At 46.3% G+C, this 16,075-nt stretch overlaps 1 protein-coding gene across 1 annotated transcript in view; it reads left to right on the plus strand.

The window, feature by feature from the left end:
* The first annotated feature begins 7,539 nt into the window (after positions 1 to 7,539).
* The window catches only part of mal2 (mal, T cell differentiation protein 2), a 33,260-nt gene continuing 24,724 nt past the window's right edge, over positions 7,540 to 16,075 (plus strand). The window contains exons 1-2 of the mRNA XM_043688980.2: positions 7,540 to 7,798; positions 7,890 to 8,060. Of these exons, the coding sequence (XP_043544915.1) occupies positions 7,670 to 7,798; positions 7,890 to 8,060 (300 nt within the window). The 5' untranslated portion in view covers positions 7,540 to 7,669. The remainder of the gene's footprint in view (positions 7,799 to 7,889; positions 8,061 to 16,075) is intronic.

A 16,075-nucleotide genomic window follows, 5' to 3' on the forward strand; every position in this document is an offset into this window, starting at 1 on the left:
GTAATAGAGCGTTCAACATGTCATCTGTTTAACCTACATACTCCTCCATTGGTCCTGCAAACTATTGATTCTATCACACATACCTAGCACAACGAAAGATTCTGTAGTTGCAGCAAGCTAATCATCTCCACTACATGACATCACTACAGTAGTTACTCAGTGCAATGTCCTAGACCTATTGTCAATTGCTTAATCAATGACCTCCCCACCACGATAAGGTCAGAAATAGAGATATTTGCTGCTGATTGTTCAGTTCCATTTGTAATCGATTCCACAATGAAGCCTGCACATAGCAAGGCTGGAACAGCACCCATCCAAACCTGGACTTGTTGATGATTGTAACATGTGAACCAGTTAAGTGCCAAGCAATAATTATTTTTGATAAGACAATTTAATCATTCTGTGGAATGTAGAATCAGTGAATCCTACAGCACAAGAGCCATCTGGCTTACTGTACTTATGCCAGTTTTTCAGAAGTGGCTCCAATTAAGCTCCATGTCTGTCTCTTTCATCAATAAACTGAATAATTAGACCTCCCATCAAACTGCCTTTCGAAATTACTATGGAAAGTGATTCTAGCACACTTTCAGGCAACACATTTTATATCTTAACAAGAAATTATCTTATAATTTCCCCTCTAAATCTTCGCTAATTGTTTTAAGTTTATGAATTCTGGTTACCAAAACATTTGCCAGACAAAGTAGATTGCCCTACATTTTCTACTCGAAATATCTCTTTTAAGTCTTCCCTTAACCTTCCCTGTCCCAAGCAAAACAATTGCAAATTCTCCAATCTCTCATAACTTAGGTAATCATTTCTGAAAACAACAAATGCTAGAGATCACAGTGGGTCAGACAGCATCCATGGAGAGAGAGAAAACTAATGTTTCGAGTCTAGATGACTCTTTGTTAGAACTGAAGTGAAGTGTGGAGGGGCAGCATTTATGCTCTAGTTTAGGTGGAGGTGTGGGGATGGTAGAGTGTGGGGTGCTGGTGCAGATAAGATGTTGATAGTTCAGATTAAACTATCAGAATGTGAGACTCTGAAGTGGTAACATCGTTTCTCAACCATCACCCCAAACTAGAGCATAAATGCTGTTCCTCCACACTTCACTTCAGCTCTGATGAAGAGTCATCTAGACTCGAAACGTTAGCTTACTCTTTCTCCATGGATGCTGTCTGACCCACTGATTTCCAGCATTTATGGTTTTCAATACAGATTCCAGCACCTGCAGTAATGTGCTCCTACCTAGAGGTAATCTTTTGTAGCATTCTACTATAACATGGTGTAACCACTTCAGTGCCTAACGTGTGATATCAAGAATTGTACATGATACTTTGGTTGAGGCCTAATTAACGTTGTATTTAAAAATCCCGACCATCAAATTCCTCGAACAACAGTATTGATGTGAAATTTAACTTGACTAACCTTATAAGTACTGTGGATACAAGAGCAAGTCACAGGCTGGGTAAGTTGTACTAAGTGACTTTCCATCTGACTACCCCAAACCTTTACACCATCTGAATGCGCAAGTTCACATTGTGATGGAATACTGTCTGAATAGATGTAGATCCAGCAACATTTAAAAAGCTCAACATTATGCAAGGCAAAGCAATTCTCTTGACCAGCATCCTATTCAACACCTGAAGCATTTGTGACAGATGTGCATGTTGTTTGAAAGGTACATTGCAGCAAATGTCCTTCAACAGACACCCAGACTCACGATTAATCACCTAGAAGGGCAGATATACAGGAACTCCACAAATTCCAAGTCCCCCACCATCCTGAGTTTGACATATACACCATTTGTTTGTCATCATTGCTCACAGTCTTACAATTCCCCATCTTACAGCACTCTGGGGACATCTTCACTGCACAGACTATACCAGTTCAAGAAGGTCATTCAACTGCATAAGTTCACTAGGGACAGACAGTAGATGCTGGACATGACAATGATGCCCATATCTCAAGAAAAATAAAAAGATAAAATTGGTCAGTGATCACAGTGCCCCATAGCAACACTAAGCTGAAATGAGTAGAGAAAATTGTGACATCTAATTACAAGCCCAAATCCTTCCAAAGATAGTACATGTGCCTGAAAGCTGACCAGCCCAGGCACTGACAATTGCATAAGCACCTATATCCCAAAAATGTTATTTTTCTGGCAACGCCTATACTCACCCACCTTGCAATTATCCAATATAGAAATGACTCATGTTTTGTGCTATTCTTCCCTTGCCCATTCACTGGATCTGTAATTGCCTTCCAAGTGCTGGATTTAAATTCAGAGTGAGTAGTGCAACAAATTATTTTCCTTCATTTTAGAGTTTTACTTTTGAGGTCCAATTGACCCTAATCTTAGCCCACTGCAAAACCCGGGTAGGAGAGCAGCTCCACCTTGACAGCAACCTAATTGAGAAGTCAGAATCTCGCTGAGTCTCTTCCTCTCCAATTGTAATGGAGTTTTTGGCCTGAACAGCGGGAAAGAGAGGTTCCTGCCTTCCTCCACCCTTACTGAAGTGAACATTTTAATACCTGAAAGTGTAATGGAGAAAGAGAAATGGAGGCCATTTATCCTCACCAGAATTGCCTACCGAATGGAGGCCAATGGCAGGCTTCCTTTTTTGATCTCCATCACCCTTACAACACTAACATAGTTTCTTTCCCTTTGCACCCCTTCTTCCTTCTTCCCCTCTTCTACCCACTCCTCAATGACCACCCTGCTATTACACTTTTTCTTTCTTCGCATTCTCCCCAGTCTCCTATGTCTTTGCTCGATGTTAATTCCCTGTCCTTATCTCCACCCTTACTGTTAACAGATTATTGGTGTGTTACCACAATATCAGCAGATCTGCCATAAATAACACCAAAAAAGTTAATCATTTAGAACTTCAAACATTGAGATTTATTCTTTGGAAAATTGTGGACAATTTAGCTTAGGAAAGATAGGTATTTTAATCAATCTGTCCAGGCACGTTATTACCCTCTTCTATAGTAGGTAGAGCTTGAGCCTGTGTCTCCTGGTGCAGAGATCAGGACATTTCCACTGTGCCATAACAGCCCCTACTGGAGGCAGTCCAGAGAAGATTCATGAAATGGATCCCAATTTTCTTATTCAGAGCAGTTGAGCAGTTTGGGTTTGTACTCATTGGAGTTTAAGACTATGAGAAGGCCGTTTGGCCCCTTCAGCCTACTTCACAATTCAATATGATCATCACTGATCCAATGTCCATTTTCCTGCCCATTCCCCAGAACCTTGATTCCACTACTGAAGGAGAATCTACCTGAGCCTTAAATATACCCAATGACGCCACCCCAATAACTCTTTGTACCAAGGAGTTCCAAAGACTCACAACCCCCTGAGAAGTAATTCCTTCTTATTATATAAATTTGAGCCCCTTTATTGTGAGACTATGCCCTTTTGTCCTGGACAGTCCCATGAGGGTAAACATCCCATCAGCATTTACCAAGTCCCTTAAGAATCCTATATGTTTTATTGATATCATCTCTCAGTCCTCTAAACTCCAGTGAGTAGAATCCTAAACGGTTTAGCCTTTGCTTATAAGACAATATTTCCATGCAGGAATCATCCTAGTGAACCTTCTCTGGACTATCTTCAATGAAACAATATCTTTACTTAAATAAGGGAACCAAAACTGTTCACAGTACTTCAGACGTGGTCTCAACAGCACCTTGTACAGTTGCATAAGACGTCCCCACTCTTTTATTCCAACTCCAGTGCAATAACAGCCAACATTCCATTAGTCTTCCTGATTATCTACTGCACTGGTGTGCTAGCTGTCTGTTTCTTCCACAAGTACCCCCAGGGTCCCTTCGTATTGCAGCTTTCTGCAGTTTTTCTTCGTTCAATAATATTCTGTTCTTTTATTCCTTCCAAGCTATCAACTTTACATTTTGTCATATTATATGCTAACGTTTTTCAACTTACTTAACCCAGGTCTCCTTGTAAACGGCTTGTATCCTCTCACAAATAGCATTTCCATTTATTTTGTGACATCTGCAAATTTAGGTATGACACGTTCACCTCTTTTATTCAAGTATGTATTGTCAACTGTTGTGTCCCGGCACTGATCCCTGTTTAGAAGAATGAGAGGCGACATTATTGAAACATGCAAATCTTTTATGGGGCTTGATAAGGTAGATGCAGAGAGTTTGTTTCCCTTGAGTGACAGCCTAGGACCAGAGGGCATAATCTTAGAATAGCACCTTGCCCAGTTAGGACAGAAATGAGAGGGAATTTCTTAACTGTAGTCAGCTTGTGGAATTATTCACTGCACAGGGTTTATATTCAAGGGTCAAGTGATTTTTAATCAGCAAACTATTAGGAAAAGGCAAGAAAATGAAGTTGAAGATTATACGATTAACCACAGTCTCATTGAATGTGGAGTAGATTTGATAAGCCAAATGGCTTACTTCTGCTGCTATGTTTTACGGTCTAATGAAGCGATTGTTAAAGAGTGTTGCAGTATCATTTAACTTCCCTGCACTACAGGTTTTACTGTGGAATAGTATTCAGGTACAATGAGTATTACCTGGATACCACAAACAATGCCTGTTGCTGGTACCTACAACAAATCTGGCTGTGCCACTTAATCCTGAAATCTCTAAACATTGTGCGTTTATGATCTTACCAGATCCAGTTGAAATATGATTCGACCTTTAAAAAACGTCATCAAGGGCACCCTGTCTGTACATTTCTCTGTCAGGCACAATGGGTGCAATGATACTTTTCACAGAAGGATCGCTTTTGTTTTACAAATTGAGTAGATTTTTGCTTCTCGCTATGCCCAGTTATTGCACCTCAGTACTGTCCTACCCGGGACTAGAGTTAAAACACAATTTATAGACCAATGGTGCAGCTAATTTCACTGTTGTCAACCCTTTATTATAAGCAATCTGCAGGTGGGCTACGCTAAGGACAATGAACAAGAGCTGCACTTGTCTGTTTTGGATCGGTACAGGCCGGACTGAACTGGGGTGAAGGCGGGACTGCGCCAGGGTGGGGGCGGGACTGAGCCGAGGGGGGCTGGGGTTTGCGTGCAGGACTGAAGTGAGCTGGGCTGGGCTGGTGCTGAACTGAGCTGTGCTGTGCGGGGCATGACTGAACTGAAGCTGGCTCTGCTGTGCTATGGGATGTGCTGTGCTGTGCGGGGCAGGACTGAACTGGGCTATACTGGGCCTTGTGGAGAGGGACTGAGTCGGGCTGTGCTGTGCCGTTCTGTGCGGGTCTGAGCCGGGCTGTGCTGTGACATGCGGGTAGGGACTGAGCCGGGCTGTGCTGTGCTGGGTGGAACTGAGCTGGGCTGTGCTGTGCTAGGTGGGGCAGGACTGTGCTGGGCTGGAATAAGCCAGGCTGTGCTGTGCTGTGCCGTGCTGGGCAAGACTGAGCCAGGCTGTGCTGTGCCGTGCTAGGCGGGGCGGGATTGAGCCAGGCTGTGCTGTGCTAGGCAGGGCGGGACAGAACTGGGCTGTGCTGTGCTGTGCTGTGCCTTGCGGGGCGGGACTGAGCTGGGCTGTGCCGTGCTGGGCGGAACTGTGCTGGGCGGGATGAGCTGGGCTGTGCTGTGCCCTGCTGTGCCTTGCGGGGCGGGATTGATCTTGGCAGAGGCGTGCTGTGTGGGGGGGCACGGGACTGAGCTGGGCTGTGCCATACTGGAGGTGGAAGGGGATGCGGGACTGAGCTGGGCTGTGCTGTGCCGTACGGGGGGGCCGGGCCTGAGCTGAGCTGTGCCGTGCTGCGGGAGTGGGGGGACGGTGGCCATACTGTGGGTGGGGGGGAATGCGGGACTGAGCTGAGCTGTGCCGTGCCGTACGGGGGGGCCGGGCCTGAGCTGGGCTTTGCCGTGCGGGGGGGCTGGGACTGAGCTGGGCTGGGCTGTGCCGTGCCGTGCGGTGCGGGACTGAGCTGGGCTGTGGTGTACCTCATGGGGTGGGACTGAGCTGGGCTGTGCCGTGACGTGCTGGGTGGGGGCGGGGGACTGAGCTGGGCTGTGCTGTGCTGGAGGGGTGGCGGGACTGAGCTGGGCTGTGCCGTGCCGTGCTTTGATTGCGGGACTGAGCTGGGCAGTGCTGTGCTGGGGGGGGGGGGGGCGGGTCTGAGCAGGGCTGTGCCATGCTGGAGGGGGTGGGGGGAATGAACTGGGCTGTGCCGTGCCATGCTTGGGGGTGCGGGACTGAGCTGGGCTGTGCTGTGCTGGGCGGGACAGAATTGGGCTGTGCCATGCTGGGGGCGGGACTGAGCTGAGCTGGGCTGTGCTGGGGGCGGGACTGAGCTGGGCTGTGCCGTGCTGGGGGTGGGACTGAGCTGAGCTGGGCTGTGCCGTGCTGGGGGCGGGACTGAGCTGGGCTGTGCCGTGCTGGGGGTGGGACTGAGCTGAGCTGGGCTGTGTCGTGCTGGGGGCGGGACTGAGCTGGGCTGTGCCGTGCTGGGGGCGGGACTGAGCTGGGCTGTGCCGTGCCATGCTGGGGGCGGGACTGAGCTGGGCTGTGCCGTGCTGAGGGCGGGACTGAGCTGGGCTGTGCCGTGCTGGGGGCGGGACAGAGCTGAGCTGGGCTGTGCCGTGCTGGGGGCGGGACTGAGCTGGGCTGTGCCGTGCTGGGGGCAGGACTGAGCTGAGCTGGGCTATGCCGTGCTGGGGGCGGGACTGAGCTGAGCTGGGTTGTGCCATGCTGGGGGCGGGACTGAGCTGGGCTGTGCCGTGCTGGGGGCGGGACTGAGCTGAGCTGGGCTGTGCCGTGCTGGGGGCGGGACTGAGCTGAGCTGGGCTGTGCCGTGCTGGGGGCGGGACTGAGCTGAGCTGGGCTGTGCTGTGCTGGGGGCGGGACTGAGCTGGGCTGTGTCGTGCTGGGGGCGGGACTGAGCTGGGCTGTGCCGTGCTGGGGGCAGGACTGAGCTGGGCTGTGCCGTGCTGGGGGCAGGACTGAGCTGAGCTGGGCTGTGTCGTGCTGGGGGCGGGACTGAGCTGGGCTGTGCCGTGCTGGGGGCTGGACTGAGCTGGGCTGTGCCGTGCTGGGGGCGGGACTGAGCTGAGCTGGGCTGTGCCGTGCTGGGGGGCTGGACTGAGCTGGGCTGTGCCATGCTGGGGGCGGGACTGAGCTGGGCTGTGCCGTGCTGGGGGCTGGACTGAGCTGGGCTGTGCCGTGCTGGGGGTGGGACTGAGCTGAGCTGGGCTGTGCCGTGCTGGGGGCGGGACTGAGCTGAGCTGGGCTGTGCCGTGCTGGGGGCGGGACTGAGCTGGGCTGTGCCGTGCTGGGGGCGGGACTGAGCTGGGCTGTGCCGTGCTGGGGGCGGGACTGAGCTGAGCTGGGCTGTGCCGTGCTGGGGGCGGGACTGAGCTGGGCTGTGCCGTGCTGGGGGCGGGACTGAGCTGGGCTGTGCCGTGCTGGGGGCGGGACTGAGCTGGGCTGTGCCGTGCCGCGCCGCGCTGGGCGGGACTGAGCTGGGCTGTGCCGTGCTGGGGGCGGGACTGAGCTGAGCTGGGCTGTGCCGCGCTGGGGGCGGGACTGAGCTGTGCCGTGCCGCGCTGGGCGGGACTCTCCCTCCCGGATCAGCTACACCTGTCCGGGTTGGGTGTCACGCGGCTTAGCCGCTAGTTGCCTGTCTCCTGGATCCCCGCGGACGGTCGCACCCTCCCTCCCACCCACCACCATGTCGGCTCCAGCTCCAAACCCCAGTCTGGGCTCTAACGCCATGGCTTTCCCAGCTCCTCGGATAACCTTACCCCTGGGGATGTCGGTCCTGCAAACCTACTCTGGAGCTTTCATTTGTTTAGAGATTGTGAGTGAGTCGAGAGTAATTGTTCCAAGCTCTGCATGTTCGATGACGCCCAGGTTGTTTGCTAACATTAGTCTTTCTGTTTTGCCCGAAGTTGTTTGGAGGTTTGGTGTGGATTTTGGTCGCCTCGTCCAATGTACCTGTGCCTCTGCTGCAAGGCTGGGTGATGTTTGTTTCGGTGGTCATGTTCCTGTGTTCCACCCTGTACCTGTGTGTGTACCTGTGCGGGCTGGCTGACCGAGTGGATACTGACTGGAATTTGATTGTAAGTAAATGCTCTCTGTCACAGTCTATCCCTGCTCAAAGTAGTCCGCCCGGGACATCTTCAGCAAAGGTGTAGTCCGGAGCCGGCAGGTAAACCTACTGGTCTACAAATTCCCTGTGAAAAATAGCCAGTCGGTAAAGTCTAAAACGCCTAAGTTTCGAGGGGAAAGTACCTGTTGTGCTTTTTTTTTCTCCACCTTTTCTACAAGGTAGGCCAGTCTGGCGGTGTACAGCGGTATAGCAGGTAGCTGGAGCATCTGCAAATCGATTTTGCTCGGATTTATAACTGCTAGTTTCAGAATCTGAACTAAAAATTAACCGTGGGAATATGTAACCGCGCAGACTATTGACTGACTGGCAGACTCTTTTTTTGCTTCGTTTCTAAGACGATGTCAGAGCAGAAGATGCTAGAATGGAAAAATGGGCGCCGTTTATAAACACCAGCTTTTTGTCTCCGCGTTAAGCTGCCTTCACTGATTGCTGGAGAGAAATCTGATCCTTCCTGTTACTCCCACTGTTAGAGGGCAATTTTAACACCTCACTGGTTACCCCAGCTGAAAAAGCTAATTACTGAAAACTGAATTGGAGACTAATTTTTATACATCCAGGTAGTTCTTGCGAATTACATGTGGATGTTTCTTAAATATTGTAATGATACCATGCATTTATTTGTCACCACTGACTTCTCTGCCTGAAAGCAGATGTGACTCAGCACCATAACCTGCTCTGCTGGTAGGTGGGAGAGAGAAGGTGATAATGAGAATCAATACCAGTTGGAATGGGGATTGAACCCTGCACTGGTGATATAAATCTGGACATTAGTCATCCAGCCAGTACTATACTTTCCACTTCAAAAAAACCATCAAAGAACTGTGGTCTTACCCAAAGTTTCCATGCCTAAAACTTCTTGCCATAACCTTAAACTCACCTAAAACTCTACTGTTCAACCTCTCCCACAGCAACTTTCACTCAGCGATAGGGATATGGGAGCACCGTTCCCTTCCCCTATCCTTGGTTTGTGCCACTTTCCCCATTCCCCCATTTCCCCCAAACTGCAGTTATCTTCCCCTGCAATAGCAAAAGATGCAAAATCTGCCAACAGCTTCCCCCCGCCCCAAACAGTCCTTCCAGGTGAGACCGAGGTTCACCTGCCTCCCCTCCAATCTAGTTCACTAGCCGGTGCTCCTAATGTGGTCTTCTCTATATTGGGGAGACCTAATGTAACCTGAGGGACTATTTCGCTGAGCATCCCAGTCGGGCCAGCAGGGGCTGACCTGACCACCCAGTCACTGTCCATTTTAATTCTCCTTCCCATGACCATCCTTGGCCTCCTCCATTGCCATGACGAATGAAACTGTAAATTGGAGGAACAACACCTCATATTCCATTTGGGCCGCCGACAGCCCGGAGTACTCAACATTGAATTCTCCAATTTGAAATAATCCTCCCACTCAATTCCTCTCATCAACCCTTCCTTCTAGCCTCCAACTGGATTCATTCCTCCCATCAACCAACCAGGTCATACTCTCTACTTGTGTTCACTTATCCCCACCTCACCACCTTGATCTGCAGCTCCCCATACACCCACTCTCAACCCTGAAGAAGAGTTACACCTGAAATATTGACTTCTCCACCTCTTGATGCTACCTGGCTTGCTGTGTTCTTTCAGCTTGTCTACCATGGTGGCACAGTGGCTATCGTTTTGGACTATCAATCCAAAGGTCCGGATTAATGATCCGGAGTGAGTTCAAATCTCATTATCGCAGCCTGGGAGACACAAATTCAGTTAGTTAAGTAAATCTAAGTATCTGATTAAGTAACTACTGCTTTCCATGGAATTGCTGTGGCAATGTACACTTTTATGTGCAGATCATAGACAAGAACTGTAAATAGTGGTGGTAGAGACTTCAATTTTGTTTCTTTTGTACTGACTACTCAGGAATATCTCCACTCTTACTGTCTGCATGACTGAGAATTGATATTCAATCAGGCTGTATTATGAAAACCCCTTCCTTAACTATTGAGTTCCAGAGTGGAACTTGAATCCACAGCCACTTGTTCTGATGTATATAACTCTATAAAAGGGCACCCCTTGTGTTTATACAGTGTCTTTAATGTAGTTAAATAAGTTTGATGCTTTGCAAAAATTTCAACCTAAAACAATAACACTAGATGGTATTTGAAAATTTGATCAGAGTACGTTTTATGTATGTACTTGAAGAGGGTCAAGTGGGATGGGCATATATTGCCAATGCAGATGTGAAAGGTTCATGTAATTATAGGAGATAAGCAAGGCTCTTGAAGCATTGTAAGACCAGAGGTTACAAAAGTAGAGAAGGTAAAGACCAGGAACCAGTGCAGATGGTTAGAGATGACTTTTCTATTTTGTGTAATGTAGGTGTCACTGAAACATTATTGTTTATTGCCCTAATTATCTTGGAGAATATGGTGGTGGCTTGTTAGGCTAATTCTGCACACATTTAACTGTGTGATGGGACATTTTCACCAAACCAGTTATGGAAGGGAAATTAGTGAAATTGATGGGTTTTATGATGTTCTGGTACTTGTGTGGTCACGCTGTAGGGATTCTGAGATAGCCACTGCATTACCATATCCTGAGAGCAGAGCGAGAGTTGCTGTGGGTTAAGGTATGAACAGAGTTTTAGATGAATGCGAGCTTATGGCAAGTAGAAGCTTCAGGCCAGACTTTTGGTAAGACTGCAGAATTTTCTGATGGCATTTTTAAAGTGCACAAGTCCTGTACCTACATGATAACATTTTGTAATTCTGAATATTAACATTTATAAGTTGCATATATCTTTGGTCGTAAAAAGATTTTTAAAAAAGTGAATAACCTCTCGCTTCCTAATGCTATATTTCATATGCCACCTTGTTATCCATTCAGATGTCTACAGAGGAATTTTGATTATCCAGGGTTAATCTAGGACACAAGCAGGGAATATTTCATTTGGTTAATCGAATGTCAGATAACATAGTTAGCCAAGCATCAGGACCTTTCCATCTTGTTCAGGTAATCCAAAATTCGATTGATCGAATGGTGGATAATCAAGGTTTCTCTGTGTATCTCTTTGCAGCCCTTTTGTTCTCCGGACAGCTTGAATTCCCACCTAATTTTGTATTGTCAGAAAACTTAAACAAAATGACAATAATATAGCTGGCTTCAAAGCTGGGTGATTCCATCACAGCACGCCCCTCGTTACGGACAGCCACATAAATGTGACAGCCAATAATCCTTATTCTCTGCCTCTAACCATTCCTCTTTGTACTAGCCTTTCTTTCTAGAATATGTTGTTTGTCTATTTTTTGCGGGCTAGAATGGAGAAAGGGTATGGAAGGAATTGCTGCGTGTTTGAAAAGTGAATTACTGAAGCTCGTTGTAAGCCATGTTCAAACATTGGGAGGAGGTATTTATGGTTGGGCGAACGCCAGCAGGTGTGTTCTAAGTGAAATTTGGCCAGCAACAGGTTTGCTGTTTGATTTGTGGAGTTGTGACCAGTTGTGGATACTAAAGGGCATTAGCGTGACGACAGATCTCTGGTTCCTGGGTAGGTGGGTGAACATCTTGTGAGTGTGAACGCTGCAGTGAGCAGACCATTGCATGGGCAGATGGTATGTCTTTCTCAAGTAGGATAGCTAAAAGTTTGAAGAAAGCTAGTCTGTTTTCCTTTACCAGTTGCTGTAAGCTGTGGCCTTTAACAGGAGCTGTAGTTAGTGTGCCTTCTGCAAAGGAAAGAATCTGTAGATGAGAGATTGAAGAATGGAACATCTTGGTAATCAAAAGGATCACCTCAGTGAATTCTGTGGACTTGGGTAATTACACTGCTTCCCTGTGTTTTCTCTCCTCCTCCCCCCACCCCTTTCACTTATAACATTATTTTTTCCCCCTGTCTGTATGGCTTTCGAAAATTAACAAGCAGTTATGTCAGCAGTGTTTAGCTGTTTACCTGTGGATGTAAATTTATTTATTTCTAATAGATAGGTCCTTTTGAGTACAGAGACTTGGTTTTCTGTTAACTTCTGTGTATGCGACAGGTAAGTTGGGTACTTTGCATTCTTTGATAAAATGTTACCTTTTTATGACTACTCTAGGAATGGTAGAACTTAATTTCCAGTGCACTAAATCTACTCACAAACTTTGAGCACTAAATCATTAATATTAGAGTTCAAATGTTGCCACCTGCCACGGTAGGGTTTGAGCCCCTGTACCAGAACATTTAAATTGGGCTTCTGGATTACTAATGACATTATCACTGCTGTTGCTTTCCCTTCTTTTTATTTATCCTACCAATTTTACCCTCCAGAAACTTAAATATGTTTATCATAAAGGACTTCCCTTTCAAAGAAATGCACGTTGATTTAAAAAAAATCTTTTGGAGCGCATTGTGAAGAATACCCAAATAATAATAGATTTGAATGCTTTCCCTGAAGCCAGATTGACTCATTATTCATTGCTATTGAAGGAAGGACAGAGAAAACAATGATACATTTGATAACTTTCAATGTGCTGAGATTCTTCCAGAATCTAGGGAATTTTGTAAAATTGTAGCCAGTATATCCAGTATCTCTGCAGTTGTTTTTAGAACATTAGGATGTTATGTCCTGATGATTTGTCAAATTTTAGCTCCTTGAATTTCTCCAGTACGTTTTTCTCTCCATCTACCTTTTTTTATTCTTAGCCATAAACCACTATACACTCTTTCCACTATATAACTTCTGTCTGTGCTGCGGAGACTGAAACAAAACACTTTTTCAATAGTCCTGTCATTTCCTTATTTGCAACATTTTCTCTTTCTAAGCGAATTACTTTAGCTATTCTCTCTCTTTTAATGCAGTGTAAACATTCTTAATGCTTTTTCCATTCTTTGCTAGTTTACTTCCTTCGTTTTTTACCTTTAATCAACCTTTGGTTTCTAAAACACTTTCAATCCTCAAGCCTCAAATTTGAGAATGTGAGGGTAGAAAAAATGCACCCCATTCATAGCATTGAATTTGATTTTGGAGCCATTTTCATTGTGTCAAGGGCAGGAACCTAACTGGAGAGGTTCAATGTGGAGTAACTAAAGAAGTGAACAAGGGAATGTCTTTAAATGTTACTCATGAAGTTTCAAAAATCCCTCTTAAGAGACTGCCAAAGTTGAACCTTATGGAATTGAGGACAAATTTTCTAGTTGGATTGTTCCCTATTGAGCCATTAAGTACAGATAGTGAATACTGTAATTGGTAAAAGTTGAATTGCTATAGATATCTTTAAGGTCATTCTGTTATAATGCACATTTTGTCAAAGCGAACTTGCTGTTATATGATTGATGAATTGGGGGAATGCTGTTTCTACAGCACAAACTTTTAAAACCTGTTGGCTGTAATGTGATTATAGTGCCAACATTTTAAGCACTTGGGGCAGCACAGTGGTTCAGTGGTTAGCACTGCTGCCTCACAGCACTAGCATCCCAGGTTCGATTCCAGCCTCAGGTGACTGTGTGTGTGGAGTTAGCACGTTCTTCCTGTGTCTGCGTGGGTTTCTTCCGGGTGCTCCGGTTTCCTCCCACAGTCCAAAGATGTGCCAGTCAGGTGATTTGGCCATGCTGAATTGTCCATTGTAATAGGTGCATTAGTCAGAAGGAAGTGGGTCTGGGTGGGTTACTTTTCGGACGGATGGTATGGACTGGTTGGGCCAAAGGGCCTGTTTCCACACTGAGGGAATCTAATATAATCACTGTTTCTAAAGCGTGATTTTTATTTTATAACGTAGCATTGCGCAAGAACAAGAGCTGACTGTACTTGAAGACAATGTGGAGGGCAGTAGGGGAAAAATTCAATCTAATTGGACATCCTAGAGTTCTGAGGGAGGTGGCTGAGGAAATAGCAGAGGCATTGGTTGAGATCTTTCAAAAGTTACTGGAGTCAGGGAAAGTCCCAGATGATTGGAAGATCGCTGTTGTAACCCCCTTGTTCAAGAAAGGATCAAGGCAAAAGATGGAAAATTATAGGCCAATTAGCCTAACCTCGGTTATTGGTAAAATTCTAGAATCCATCATTAAGGATGAGGTTTCTAAATTCTTGGAAGAGCAGGGTCGGATTAGAACAAGTCAACATGGATTTAGTAAGGGGAGGTTGTGCCTGACAAACCTGTTGGAGTTCTTTGAAGAGGTGACAAGTAGGTTAGACCGGGGAAACCCAGTGGATGTGGTCTACCTAGACTTCCAAAAGGCCTTTGATAAGGTGCCACATGGGAGGCTGCTGAGCAAGGTGAGGGCCCATGGTGTTCGAGGTGAGCTACTGGTATGGATTGAGGATTGGCTGTCTGATAGAAGGCAGAGAGTTGGTATAAAAGGTTCTTTTTCGGAATGGCAGCCGGTGACAAGCGGTGTCCTGCAGGGTTCAGTGTTGGGGCCGCAGCTGTTCACATTATATATTAATGATCTGGATGAAGGGACTGGGGGCATTCTAGCGAAGTTTGCCAATGATACAAAGTTGCGTGGACAGGCAGGTAGTACTGAGGAAGTGGGGAGGGTGCAGAAGGATCTAGACAGTTTGGAGGAGTGGTCCAGGAAATGGCTGATGGAATTCAATGTGAGCAAATGCGAGGTCTTGCACTTTGGAAAAAAGAATAGAAGCATGGATTACTTTCTAAACAGTGAGAAAATTCATCAAGCCAAAGTACAGAGGGATCTGGGAGTGCTAGTTGAGGATTCTCTAAAGGTAAACATGCAGGTTGAGTCCGTGATTAAGAAAGCGAATGCAATGTTGTCAATTATCTCAAGAGGGTTGGAATATAAAAGCACTGTTGTGCTACTGAGACTTTATAAAGCTCTGGTTAGGCCCCATTTGGTGTACTGTGTCCAGTTTTGGACCCACACCTCAGGAAGGACATACTGGCACTGGAGCGTGTCCAGCGGAGATTCACATGGATGATCCCTGGAATAGTAGGTCTAACATATGAGGAACGGCTGAGGATCCTGGGATTGTATTCATTGGAGTTTAGAAGATTAGGGGAGATCTAATAGAAACTTACAAGATAATACATGGCTTGGAGAGGGTGGACACTAGGAAATTGTTTCCGTTAGGCAAGGAGACTAGGACCCGTGGACACAGCCTTAGAATTAGAGGGGGTAAATTCAGAACAGAAATGCGGAGACATTTCTTCAGCCAGAGAGTGGTGGGCCTGTGGAATTCATTGCCACAGAGTGCAGTGGAGGCTGGGACGCTAAATGTCTTCAAGGCAGAAATTGATAAATTCTTGATGTCACAAGGAATTAAGGGCTACGGGGAGAATGCGGGTAAGTGGAGTTGAAATGCCCATCAGCCATGATTGAATGGCGGAGTGGACTCGATGGGCTGAATGGCCTTCCGCTCCTATATCTTATGGTCTTATAATGGTATCAGAGTGGTTGCAGACTAGCTGTTTTGAGAGGCTTTTGTACCATGATCCCCTGTTAGGGGTAGCTACAAGCAGAGGAGCGGGTAGGGTTGTTAAATGCTAGCAATGGGCAAAACTGAGGGAAATTGTTTTCAATTTAGGCACGTGTGAAATTACCTACTTTTGAGAATGGATATATCAGGGTACTTTCTATATGCTGTGAACTATGCACAGATAAGGTAATACATTTATAAAGTTATGGATGTAGTCTTGGAATTGGGACCAGAGCATTCAGGGGAGATATTAGGAAGCATCTCTCAATATAATTAGGCCACAGATCAACAACAGTCTGTGGTGGGACAGGTTCGAGGGATTGATTGGTCTATTCCTGTCGCTTTGTAGAGAGTCATCTTTGTAACAAAAAGCTAATGAATCTGGTTTACATATCCAAAAGACATTGTACAAAGAATTAAAATTCCTCTTATAGTCATACAAAGCTCTGATTAGAGCATACTTGGACTACTATAGCCAGTTCTAGTCTCTACATTTTACACTTTGAAGAAAGTGCAAGTATACAGTTACGAGAATGATACTTGGGTCCCAGATCCAAGATGTTGCATTATTAGGAGTGATTACAC

Source organism: Chiloscyllium plagiosum, unplaced genomic scaffold (assembly GCF_037043375.1).
Source record: "Chiloscyllium plagiosum isolate Xiang-an unplaced genomic scaffold, Cpla_swu_hap1 HiC_scaffold_4, whole genome shotgun sequence".
NCBI classification, from domain to species: Eukaryota; Metazoa; Chordata; class Chondrichthyes; order Orectolobiformes; family Hemiscylliidae; genus Chiloscyllium; species Chiloscyllium plagiosum.